The sequence below is a fragment of the Geospiza fortis genome, unplaced genomic scaffold (genome assembly GCF_000277835.1).
Source record: "Geospiza fortis unplaced genomic scaffold, GeoFor_1.0 scaffold114, whole genome shotgun sequence".
NCBI lineage: Eukaryota > Metazoa > Chordata > Aves > Passeriformes > Thraupidae > Geospiza > Geospiza fortis.
The window spans coordinates 2,439,185-2,451,333 of NW_005054383.1; the positions used below are offsets into that span (position 1 = coordinate 2,439,185).

At 42.9% G+C, this 12,149-nt stretch overlaps 1 protein-coding gene across 1 annotated transcript in view; it reads left to right on the top strand.

Moving 5' to 3' along the window:
• Positions 1–12,149, top strand: part of CREBBP (CREB binding protein) — an 84,071-nt gene that overhangs the window by 24,262 nt on the left and 47,660 nt on the right. The window contains 2 exon segments of the mRNA XM_014308739.2: positions 851–1,027; positions 10,737–10,986. Of these exon segments, the coding sequence (XP_014164214.1) occupies positions 851–1,027; positions 10,737–10,986 (427 nt within the window).

The following is a 12,149-nucleotide window of genomic DNA, read 5'->3' on the forward strand; positions in this document are numbered from 1 at the left end:
GCAGGAATTTCTTCCCAGAAAGGATGGTCAGACATTGCAAGGGGCTGCCCAGGGAGGTGGTGGAATTCCCATCTCTGGAGGAGGCCAAGGAAAGCCTGGACATGGCACACAGGGCTCTAGGCTGGGTGACAAGGTGTGATGGGTCCCAGGTTGGACTCAGTGGTCTTGGAGGTCTTTTCCAACCTCTGTGGTTCCAGTGGAGAAGATTTCACCATGGGGGAGACTCCTGCAGGCCAAATGGCTCTTTGGGTGTACAATGTTCTCTCCAGTCATTCAGGGGGAGTTGTTGTCTCTGTTTTCTAGTCTTGGGAAGTTCTTGGGGTGTCATTTATCAAGGCTGTCAGTCTTAGACATCTTTTTACTCAGACACTTCTCCTCGAGTACCAAAACACAAGTTGATAACCATTTGCTCGATGCCTCTATATATTCCCCTCCCTTCCCATCTGTCTGTGTGCAAAGTCATGCTTTGTGCTCAGAATGCACAAAGTATCACAGGATTTGAAGTTTATTTGCTCTTCTAAAGTTCCTGTAGTGTTGGAAAAAGTAATTTCTATTCATGTGGATTGAGAAGGATGAGCTTGTGTTTTCCTTTGATTTTGTAAGTTGAATTGCAAGATTTCAGCCCCACACAGCAGTATATATTTGTAAAACATCTTTTTAGGATACATTTTAACTTGGTAAAAGTTGTGAAATTGTGAATTTAATACTCAGAATTTAATATTGAGAAACTTACACTGGAATTTGGTCTCTGCAAACGTAAAGACGGATATTTGACACATGCTTGAATTTTTGTAATCTCCCTTTGGAATCACAAAAATTCTAATCACTTCATTCATTCATTCTTTTCCAGCTGGGAATGACAGGTAACACTACTCCCTTTGGGCAACCTTTCAGTCAAACTGGAGGGCAGCAGATGGGAGCTGCAGGAGTGAATCCTCAGTTGCCGAGCAAGCCGGGCATGGCCAACAGTCTGTCTCCCTTCCCTGCCGACATCAAGAGTACTCCCGTCACCAGTGTGCCAAACATGGTGAGTTGGACCTGCTGCTTCCTGCAATCTTTACCTCTTCCTAGTGCTTTCTAAGTTCCTGGGTGATCCAACACTATCAAATTACTTTTCCGTGGTCATTTAAGCATCAGAGTTGTTCTGTGGTTCCTCACTTCCACTCTGCAGTGTGTATATAAAACTTCTGTCCGTTTTTATGCAGTGGTTATACTCTCTCAAGGATCACCATTATAAAAACTGCATTATATTTTGTTTTAAAAGAAAATATATTTTTTATCAACCTAGTTACAAAACAACTAATAATGCCCCTAGACAAAAAAGGACACAAATGAGCCCTAATTTTAACATCCCTCATAATCTTCCTCCTACTCATTAACCCTCTAGGGCTGCTGCCCTATGCATTCACCCCAACTATCTATAAACTTAGCCCTAGCTGTCCCCCAAATGAATCCTTTCATTTTGGCTGGTATATTTGGTTTTAAACCAGATAAAAATGTCTTCTTCAGGTTTTGTGTGTCAATTAGAATGTGTTGGGTCAATTAGAATGTGTTGGGTCCATCACCACCTTCCTGAAACTAAACAGTACCTCATATCCTTTGAAACTGATGTGGTAAACACCCCAGATGCTTCTCACTTTATACTGTGCATGACTTGCATGTCACAAACTTGTGAGAACAGTTCTTACTAGGACAATTTACAAGTTTATAGTATGATGTTTACCAGAGTTCTCTTTATAAAGTTAAATTAAATATTCCCGTTTGTCTCAGGATGTTGCGTATTAATCAAACTGCTTGTGTTGTTTCTATGGAAACTCCAGCTTGTTGCATTTTATATTCTTATACATGATAGCAGTTACTATAGAAACTTGTAAGACCTGCAAATTGCTTATTTTTTAATTTAAATCCAAAAAAGCTATTTTTTGGCACAACCAATGCTTGCTCTTCCATCACTGTGTTTGCTACCTGCCTGTCACTAATAAGCTCTGTATGAGAGGCAAGAGGATGCAATAAACTTCCTCTTTTCTCAATTTTAGAGAATCACTTCCTAATTTCCCTCTAGTTATGCTGTGAAATCTTTCTTTAATATCATCATTTACTGTTTATGATTATGGAAAGGAGCTTGTGACTGGATTAACACCATGTTCAGAACACTACTTGCAGTCATGAAGAATATTTGTAAAAGACAATTTGCTGCATGACTACTCTTATTGTGTTAAGTGTTTGTACATCTGTACATCAGGTGTAAAGCAAGTGAGTTATTGTCCTGATGCTGCAGAAAACCTGCAGGTCTCCCCAAAATACTGTATTCATCTCAGGGACTGGGTGATCTTAAAGCCTAATTTTGTGCTCATTTAAAAGTCAAGTTTAGGAAAGTCTAAGTCTTAATATACTCACTTACCTAGTATAGGATGTAGTGGTCAATATTCAGGTGGAATAAAAAAGGGATTTTTTATCACAGCTTTTCAGGTGATGGGAGAGAAATAAAATCAAAAACTGTTTTCTTTCTCCCATCTTGTCCAAGAGAAAGAGGAAAGGAAAGGAAACTTTCCCAGTAGTATCAAATGCAGTTTCAAAATGTCAAAAATACCAACTGAGAGAACAATCAGAACCATTTGTCTTTATTTCTCAGGTGTCAAAAGCTTTGCATGTCCAATATATCTTCTTTTCCCTCACACCACCACAGGGAGTAATGGGCATTTCAGCCAACAGACACTGGCACTGTGGAGCCCAAAGGTCTCAACTCATGTGGGGGTTAGAGGCATGGTGGTCCTGACAGGGGTGTAACTTCAACAACTGAATTTCCATCTAAACATTTTTATTGCAAAGCCAAGAACTTAAAAAGAAATGTCACACTTGTTAGAATTTAACCTTTATTTGTCAACAGTGGGTAAGGCAGTGTAATTATTTGGTAATAGCACATCCATGGCCATATGTTATTCTTTCCACAGAGACTTTGCTTTATTCAGTGAACAATATGAACAGAGCCCCTGGAAAGAGCACACAGTCAACATTTAGTTCTATTTTTGCAGCTCGGTGTGTAGCTGTGGGCATTGCTGGCTGAATGTTGCAATATATCTCACTTGGTCATTTCCAAATGCTCTTTCCTGTGGCAGTCAGCACTGGAGCAGGTTTATGCTTTGAATTTGTTCATTTTCACAGCACCTCTCTGAGATAAAGATGTGTTGCCCCAGTTTTAAGCACAGAGGCACAAGGAGAGTAAGAGTGGCAGAATCTGCTGACTCAGAATTTGAGGTTTGTAGGCTCTGGCTTGCTAAACCTTATTTGATATGTTAAGGCATTACCTTAGGGTAAAATAACATCCACAGCAGTTCCATGAGTTACAGAAACACACATCTAAGTGACATCTGTCACTCACATTGGGCAACCAAAATGTGACCCCAGTGGCTCTTGTGGAAAGCAGCTGGTGACAGAGGCAGGTCCCCAGAGCAGAGCTGCAATCCTGCTGGGTGCTCTTGCTGCAATCCCTTTGCCATTTCTGTGTCCTGGGATGCTTTAGTCCCTGGAGATGATGGTTTATTTAATGTGCTTGGCCTGGAGACACAGCCTGTCCTGCTCCCTGAGGGAGGCAGCAGTGATGTGGAAAAGGCCATTGTGTTTTCTTAACATCCATCAAAAATGAACCTGTGCAGGGTCAGTTCAAGCTCCATCCACTACAGCAACTGAAAGACAGCTGCATATTTAAAAAAAACAAAAAAAAACCCCATACAGGGTCCTTTGTGGGATGAGTGCAACCACATATCTTGCTAAACCAGCCCTCTGTGCTATCCTTATCTTAAAGGGCCCCCCAAGTACTGTTCCATGTGAGAGCCAAAGCCACGTGAATGAGAACACTTGGTGGTGTGTGGCCTGTGTGAGGCAGGAAACCAGATTGCAGCATGGCACTGAGCACTGTGGTTACCACAGGGGGTATTTAAACAAGAGAAGAGGAAGCAGAAAAATGCAGCCATTGTCTGAGGAGTCATAAGTCCTGAAAAACAAACTATTTTTAAATACTCCTTTCAGTCTTTAGCCTTACACCTTATATATGTGCTGCAAAAGTAAAAGATTATTAAGTTTCTTAACCCACATTATTCTAATTATTACTGTGTGACACCCCTGTCCCCAACAGTAACCGGGACTTTTCCCACTGCCAGGCAGCCAGGATAAATGTGCTGCAGCTGTGGATTTGGATTTTTGATCCAAATTCAGGCTACCACTCTGCTGAGAGCAGGACTCTCCATCCTCCCCAGTAAAGTGGGTCTCTGAAGGGTTAACTCACTGCAGCCATGCTCCAGGCATGACCTTACACTACACCCTGAGAAGCACGTTTGGATTAATCTCTTTAATTAGAAAAGAAGAACAAACCTTATGCTATTAAAATGATTAAGAGGTCAGCATTAAGGCATTAATTTTCAGTGCCAGCAGGATGGATTGATTTTGTTTGTTTATTTTGTTTTTAATGGTGATGGGCAGAATGGGCAGCTTGAAAACTGGACTGAAAGGCTTGTTTCCAAAAGAAAAGCCTTGCTTCTGATGTTGGAAGTTTTGGTGACACATTGCTGAGCCTCAGTGCTGCTGAAATGGCTCTGCTGCAGGACTGGCAGTGCTGTGCTGGTGAGATCAGGCACCATCCCTGGGCTGGGGATGGCAGCCACGCTCTGCTCTCGGGCTCTCGGCGTGGTGTGCAGCCAGTCTGGGAGCCAGCAGCCACGTTGGGAGCCAGCAGCCAGTTTTGGAGTGTGCAGCCTCTGGTTTTGGAGTGTGCAGCCTCTGGGAGGAGCTGCTGGGGGCAGCCCTGTGAGGCTTTTCCATCGACGCAGCTGAAGCTTTGCTCTCCCTGCAGTGCTGCCCGTTCCAAGGGTGATGGTGGATGGTTCCTTCGTGGGCATACCAGTAAATCTGGTATTTCTGCATGGCTTAGGAGCACAATGGGGGAAGTTTGGCTTCCAGACACACCAGCATGGTTTCACAGTTATCCCTATGACCAGCAGATGGAGTTGAGAGAATATTGCTTTTTGGGAGTGAAGGAAATAATTTTTCTTCAATTCTTGACTGAGAATTGGAGCACCATATCTTCTCCTGTGCTTTCTTTCCCCTAATCTCTTGCTAAACTGCATCAGGAGCTCTCTGTTGTGTTCTTCTTTGTTTCTTTTTATGTCCTATGGATTTCTGTAATAACAGATTTTGATCAGAAGACAGAAGGAGTGACTGAGGGGTGAGGATGTCTCAGGTGTGCCTTGCTGCAGACCTCTGAGGGAGAGGAAGAAAGCTTTTAAACTGGGAGGCCAGGTTTAATTAGAGCAGGTAGAACTGTAGCTACTTAAAATAGACAACTGGTATTTTATTCTAGAGACCACAAAGAAAAGGCTTTATGAAGAATCACTTAACTCTAGTGCCCTTCCAGGGAGGAAGGCCTGTGTTCTGACCCTTTCTGTGATTTTTCCTCTCTTGCAGCACAGCCGCTCTCCTCTATCCCTGTGGAAAGGTCTGTGGCTCTTGCACTGGCAGCATGCTGAGTGTCTGCTTGCTGCTCTCTTCAGCATTCTCCCAGTCCCTGCTGGGTTTGCTGTCACTGAGCTCACCTTCCCTGTGCCTGCCCTGACCTCCACTCTGAAATTCAGATTCTTGTTCACAGGCAAGCTTATTCCTTCCCTTCCTCAAGAAAATCCCACCTGATTTACAGCAATGGACAGCTGGGAAAAGGCTCTACTTAGGTCTAGAGGAGAAGATCTTAATAACCTGGGAACAAATCCAGCAGATAGTGTTCAGTGCCAGGGAAAGGATGTTGTTTTATTGGGAGCAGAGCATCTCTGTCTTGCCTTAGTGCAGGAGTTCATCCTGGGCATGTGGATTGCTTTGGATGGTGGAATATTTTAGCTTTTGCATCATCTGTAAATACAGTGCCAGGCTGGCAAAAGCTGACAAAGAGGAATTAATCTTTTCCCAATGCTCTGGCCCGTGTTCCACTCTCCCCTCCCCATATGCAAATATAACAGTGGAGAGTATCCACTGCTGTGTCCTACCCTATTCCAGCAGCTGAGCTGCTCCATAGCCAGCACTCCAGCAGCCTGGCTTTCCCTCCCTTACAAACTTCTCATTTGTGCTTTATCCTTTATTCAGGATTTGCTGGGATTTTTAATGTTCCTCATTCCTCAGGCTGTTTTGTCTCCCATTAAAATACTGAGGTTTATGTAGGGTATATAACCCCTCAATATTTTGCTCAGGCAATTTCCTATATGTGAGAGCTGGAATCTGTCTACACTTTCCTGTATTTTGTCCCTTTTTTCTACTTTGAAACACTTCTTCAGTGTATGTTTCTTGGCATTTGCTGGTCCTGCAAATCAGAAAAATGAGATAAAACTCCAGAAGTGTATCTTTAAGATGCTTATCCAGCCTTGATACCTAGCAGACTCAATGGCATAGAATTGAGACCTTTACTGGTTTTAAAACAAAATTCCATTAACAATTAAAAGTGAAGTGCACTGACCAACTGTTCAGGTTTTTTCTGTGGCCTGACCATAGGAGCCTTCTCACCTTTGAGGTTGTCATGGGCTTGCAGGTTCATTCACCAGTGCCACCCTCAGAGGTGGAAGTTGAAAGTTGAAAATATTCCTGTTTACCGTTGGCATGAAAATTCTGCCTTTATCCATGTCAGTGCCAAAGCTTTGAGATAAATCCTGAGCTCTAAACACATTCTTCATGTTAAGACCACAGCCTCAAGCTGCTCTAGAGGAGGTTCAGGTTGGACATCAGGAAGGATTTCTTCCCAGGGAGGTTTGTCAGCACTGGAATTGGCTGCCCAGGGAGGTGCTGGAGTCCCCATCCCTGGAGGTGTCCAGGGAAGGCCTGGAGGTGGCACTCAGTGCTCTGGGCTGGTGATAAGGTGGGGATTGGCCACAGGTTGGCTTTGATGATCTCAGAGGGCTCTTCCAACTAAATGGTTCTGGGATTTTGTTGGCTTTGTGTTCAGGAGCTGGATATCTCCCTACCTCTCCTCATTTCCCAGAGCACTGCCCGTGCTCGGGTTGGTGTTACAGGCTGGCATCACTTGTCTCCCTCCAGACAGCAGCATGGCCTTCTGAGGCCATGTCCACTTCAGGAAGCCTCTTTTCCTCTCCTGTGGAGCCTTCTGCCCACCATTCAGACTCATTCTGATTCCACCAGCTCCTTGGGTGAGGAAATGCAGCACTGCAGGGTTTTGGGGCACAAATGGAAATGTTTGTGCATGCAGTGCTCATCTCAGCCCATTTGTGCACAGGTGAGCCTCCAACCTCTGGGGCCAAAACAGACCCTGGAGTTCCTTGTGTCACAAGGATCCTTCCTGTTTGGATAGGACCAGGCTGCTCATTCCACGCTGAGAGTGGCTGGTGGAACCAGGAAAACCACCATCCATGTGAACTGCAAGAAGTGTAGACAGGTTCTGTGTCACCTTCCCAGCGAAGCTCTGCTCATCAGGTGACTGCACTGGGGAATGCCTTTGGCCTTGATGCCCCCCAGTAGCTGCTGCTTGAGCTCTCCTTCTGTTTTGGGGCAGAATGATGCTCCCTGGGCTCTGCAGAGCTGGTTCAGCTCTTACTAGAGCATGCCTGCAAATCCTGTGGGCCAGAAAGACTTTTTTGAATCTTACTGGAAAAGTATTGGGATATTCATTATTGGAGTTGGTCACACTATGAAGACTTAATTCAGATAGAAATACTGCTAATTGAAAGTTCTGTTTTTATATATATATTATATAATACAAATATATCTCTTTATATTGCTAATTGAAACATTTACCGTTCGTGTGTGTATCCACTTTGTGCCTGCTATTCCTTCTCTGGAAGGGGCCATCAGGATCACACTTTAAGCCTGTGGTTGGAAGGAAACTGAAGAAATTTGGGGGTGTTTCACCTTAATGTACCTGTGTGTGGGATTTGTGGTAGTGGATTCTTAATAACCTCACTAAGACCTGCTGTTGATTACAAACCTCTCTTATAGAACTAAAAGGCATTTTTTAAACACAGGATTTGTCCTCATACAGTGAAAGTCATTCTTCTATCAGGGAAAAGAAAAAAAACATGGAAATAAACAGAAATTACAGAAGAAAAGTATTTTAAAACCATAATGCTCTGTAGAGTGGAGCTGAGGCAGAGTTCTGTATTGCATTGTTTACCTGCTGTAAGATTGCCACTGCTGCTGAGATTGCTGCCTACTTTTCTAAGAAAAGGTACATAGTGTTCCGTCTCAGCAGTGTTGAGTGCTTTTGAATATAAATACATAAAAATATTGAGAATTACTGGTCACTTCAGTAAAGTAAAACCACCAGGGAACTTTGAGTCCATCCAAGTCCACAAGAACAAGATACTTTTGCATCTGTGCTGCCCAGACAAGCAGGAAGCTTTTGCCCTTCAGGATAGGGACAGGGCAGAACCATCTTCCTCTGTGAATGAGTTTCCATAATTTTAAAGGGTATTAATAGAAGTATGTATAACTCAGTTTCTAGAAAACTGATTATTGACATTCCCATCTCTGTCAGAGGTTTTAGCAGATTTCCAACCCCTGATCCATTTACTCTGTTAATGGTGGAGCAAGTGGCAAGAGAAACAAAAATATCTTTTTTGCCTTGTTTATCTGACTATTGAATTATTTCTTTTAATTGTGGGTCTAGAAGTGCCTGAACTTCCTGCTTCAGCAAGAACATTGTCAGTCAGTCCGGTGAGGCAACCTGGAGAAGCTTTATATTCTGAGGGGGTTTTGTGCCTACCAGCAACACACTGATCTGGACTGAGACTGCTTTGTTCTTCAAACCACTGATACTCTGCAATTCTGCTTTTTTTGTTACTCAGTCTTCAAGTATCCCTCCTGGGTCAGGACATCTGTGCTGATACAGCTGCAGTTGTGTCTGTTAACTGGAAGGGTAGTAACAAAAGGAGGACTTGGCTTGGGAAACAATTCTTTGACTGGGATGAAAGCATCGCTTCCAACAAGATTTTCTTTGGCATGATCCCTGTATTTTTCTGCAGATTAGCTGAACTAATTGTTTCCTATTTGTGACCCAAGAATTGTTTCAGCAAAACCTCTCTGCACTATGGATTTGCTCACAGGAGAAATGGAAGACTGAATTTCAGCTGCATGCAGTGGGAGCAGATGTTCATGGGTTTCCTTCATTCACCCCCTTATTCCTTTTATTGTTCTTTCTCTTGAAAGTTCAAGACAGATTCAGCATTTCCTCTTTGTCTCAGATTTTTTATAATCATTATCAAGTGGCAGAGTCTCCGCTTCTTCCATCAAATACCAGACATGGTATTTCTACTTGATCTTGTGTGCTTCATTCCCCAAAAGAAAAGCAAGCTCCAAAACCTGATGTGCAGGGACAAAGCTTGCTGCTGGACTAGGAAGAACTTGTGCAGGGAACTTTTTGTTAATCTAAGAAAATTAGGATTTCGTAGGCTGTGGAATTTCCTGGGGAATCCTTCTCAAAGGTCAGAAATAGAATGGGCTAGAAATGGTGTGTGCTGACACTTAAACCTGATTTTCTTTAAATGTGGTACACAGGCTCTAGTAGGCTGTAGGTTAGTAGTTCTGCAGGCAGTACTGAACTATTTCCTCTTTACTTCCCCAGCATAACCTTAATGTTCCTATATTTTATTTTAAAGTGTTTTTCAGGGTTGGTTTTCCTTAGGTAGCTGGGAATTCGGTGAGCTTCCCTGTGGTAACCTGTTTTCACGGTGCATAATCAAATTGATTCTTGGGACAGTTGCTTGTTTGTTCTAAGATTAATTCAGGCTGCAAATCACAGGGATTGCAGCACTTTTGCAGTCCCATATCTGTTCCTGCTAGGGGAGTCATTGCAGGCTGTGGATATGTTTTTGAAAGTCAAGTTTCTCCATTTGTCCAGGAAGGTAGAAAAGCTGCCTGATCTGTGCTGAATAATTGACAGGTTAAAGAGGCTGTTTCTCTTCTGCACTGTTACGAGCTGTGCCTTAAACTGAAGAGCTCTGTGGGTTTGCAGCTGTCAGGCAGAGCTCAGGCCTTGGTGCAGAAGTGTGTCCATAAAGAATGGGTGCTGGAAGTAAAACATTGGATTTTAAAGCTGATAGAACCCAGTGTCACCCTGTGGTAGCTCTAGTTCTCCTCAGTAGCCATAATACAATCCAGATTTAGGTGGCCCTTACTAGGAGAAAACTATATACAGCTTGCCCTGGGAATTTTCTCTGTGGAAGGAATATCATTGGAAACAAAAAGGATTAACTTAGGCTTGGAAAATTAGCTCTGCCTTTTGCTGTAAACACGGAGACAGTCATGGAATTTTGACTGTCTTCTCCTATTGGACTTCTCTTTTTGTTAGGGACAAGGAGCTAAGATTGATGTGTATAAAATGCATGATATGAAAATCTGACCTATAGTATGAAAATATAGTACTGAATTTTTATAGATTCATAGAATGGTGTGGGTTGGAAGGGATCTTAAAGAGTTCCACCTCTGAGCTCATAAGATAAGAGCTCGTTGCTGTTGGAATGATGGTCTCTCTAATAAACAGTGTTTTGAATGGCTCGTTATTTAAACTCTTGTTTGTGTAAGTGTTTTAACAGAGTGTTTAACTCTCAATACACTGATGTTGTTTGAGCATTAGAAATGTTTGAGAGTGCTGCAATAACCCTTGTAGCTCAGTGAAGACTTCTGGGATAAAGAACAAGACGAAGACAGAACTGCGGCTCGCCGGCACAAGGCTGAACTCTCCTTTTTTCTCTCAGTCCCAGATGCAAACCCAAGTGCAGCAGGTGGGAATGGTCCCCACGCAGGCCATGGCCACCGGGCCCACGGCAGACCCCGAGAAGCGCAAGCTGATCCAGCAGCAGCAGCTCTTGCTGCTCCACGCCCACAAGTGTCAGCGGCGCGAGCAGGCCAACGGCGAGGTGCGCGCCTGCGCCCTGCCCCACTGCCGCACCATGAAGAACGTCCTCAACCACATGACACACTGCCAGGCTGGCAAGGCCTGCCAAGGTGAGCCCTCCCTGCCCTCCCTGGCCCCAGCCTTGCTCTGGCATTGCCATGTTTCCTGAAAAATCCCTTCGCCAGGGTTTCTTCTCCGGGGAAGCTGAGAAGCGTCAGAGAAAAATGAAAACAATAATTGTCTGATACGCTTCTCCTGTGTTTTGCTGCTTTGGAATGTGGTTTGGACATTGTGTACCAACTGGTCATTGTTTGATTGGTTTCATGTTAATGGTTTTAACTGAATGACCAATCACAGCCAGCTATGTCGGGACTCTGGAAGGAGTCACGGGTTTTTCATTAGTGTCTTGTTAAGCCTTCTGTCTGTATCCTTTCTCTATTCTTTAGTATATTTAGTATAGCATTATATGATATGATATGATATAATATGATATGACATATGTCATGATATAATATAATATGATACATGATGTAATACAATATAATACAATACGATACAATATAATACCGTAATATAATACCGTAATATAATACCGTAATATAATACCGTAATATAATACCGATAATATAATATAATATAATATAATATAATATAATATAATATAATATAATATAATATACTTAATATGCCTTCTAAGAACATTGAGTCAGACTCATCATTCTTTCCAATGACGGGGGACCCCAAAAATACCACATTGCTCTTCTCAGCCCGAGGGTCCCCTGTGCCTGGCACAAGGGAGTGTCAGCACTGGCTCTGTGGTTAAGCTGCTCCCAGCTCTGCCAGTTTAGAAAACAGAAGGCAACATTTGCCCTCCTCAAGTAGTGTGGTACCAGTATAGCCTTGCAAGCATCTTCTTCATCTCCTCTGTTGTATTAAGTGTGATATCCACTGTGTCTTTGTCTTAAATTTCGGTAATAGTTTCCTTCATTTGCACTTGGATCACAAGACATTTCAATTCTGTTTAGTTATATGTACAGTATTGCAATATTTGCCTTTTGGAAGTAGGATGGTAGCAGTGTAGCTTTGCAATCATCCTTTTCATCTCTGTTCTGTAAGGAGGGTGTAGTGTCCACTATGTTTTTTTCTTAAATTTTAGGACTAGTTTCCTTCATTTGCTGGTGGATCACAAAAAAATTTACTTGTTTGTGGTTTTAATATTGCTTGTGAATGAGAAAGAGTAGAGTTACTCTAAAAAATGAAACAGTTCAAAACC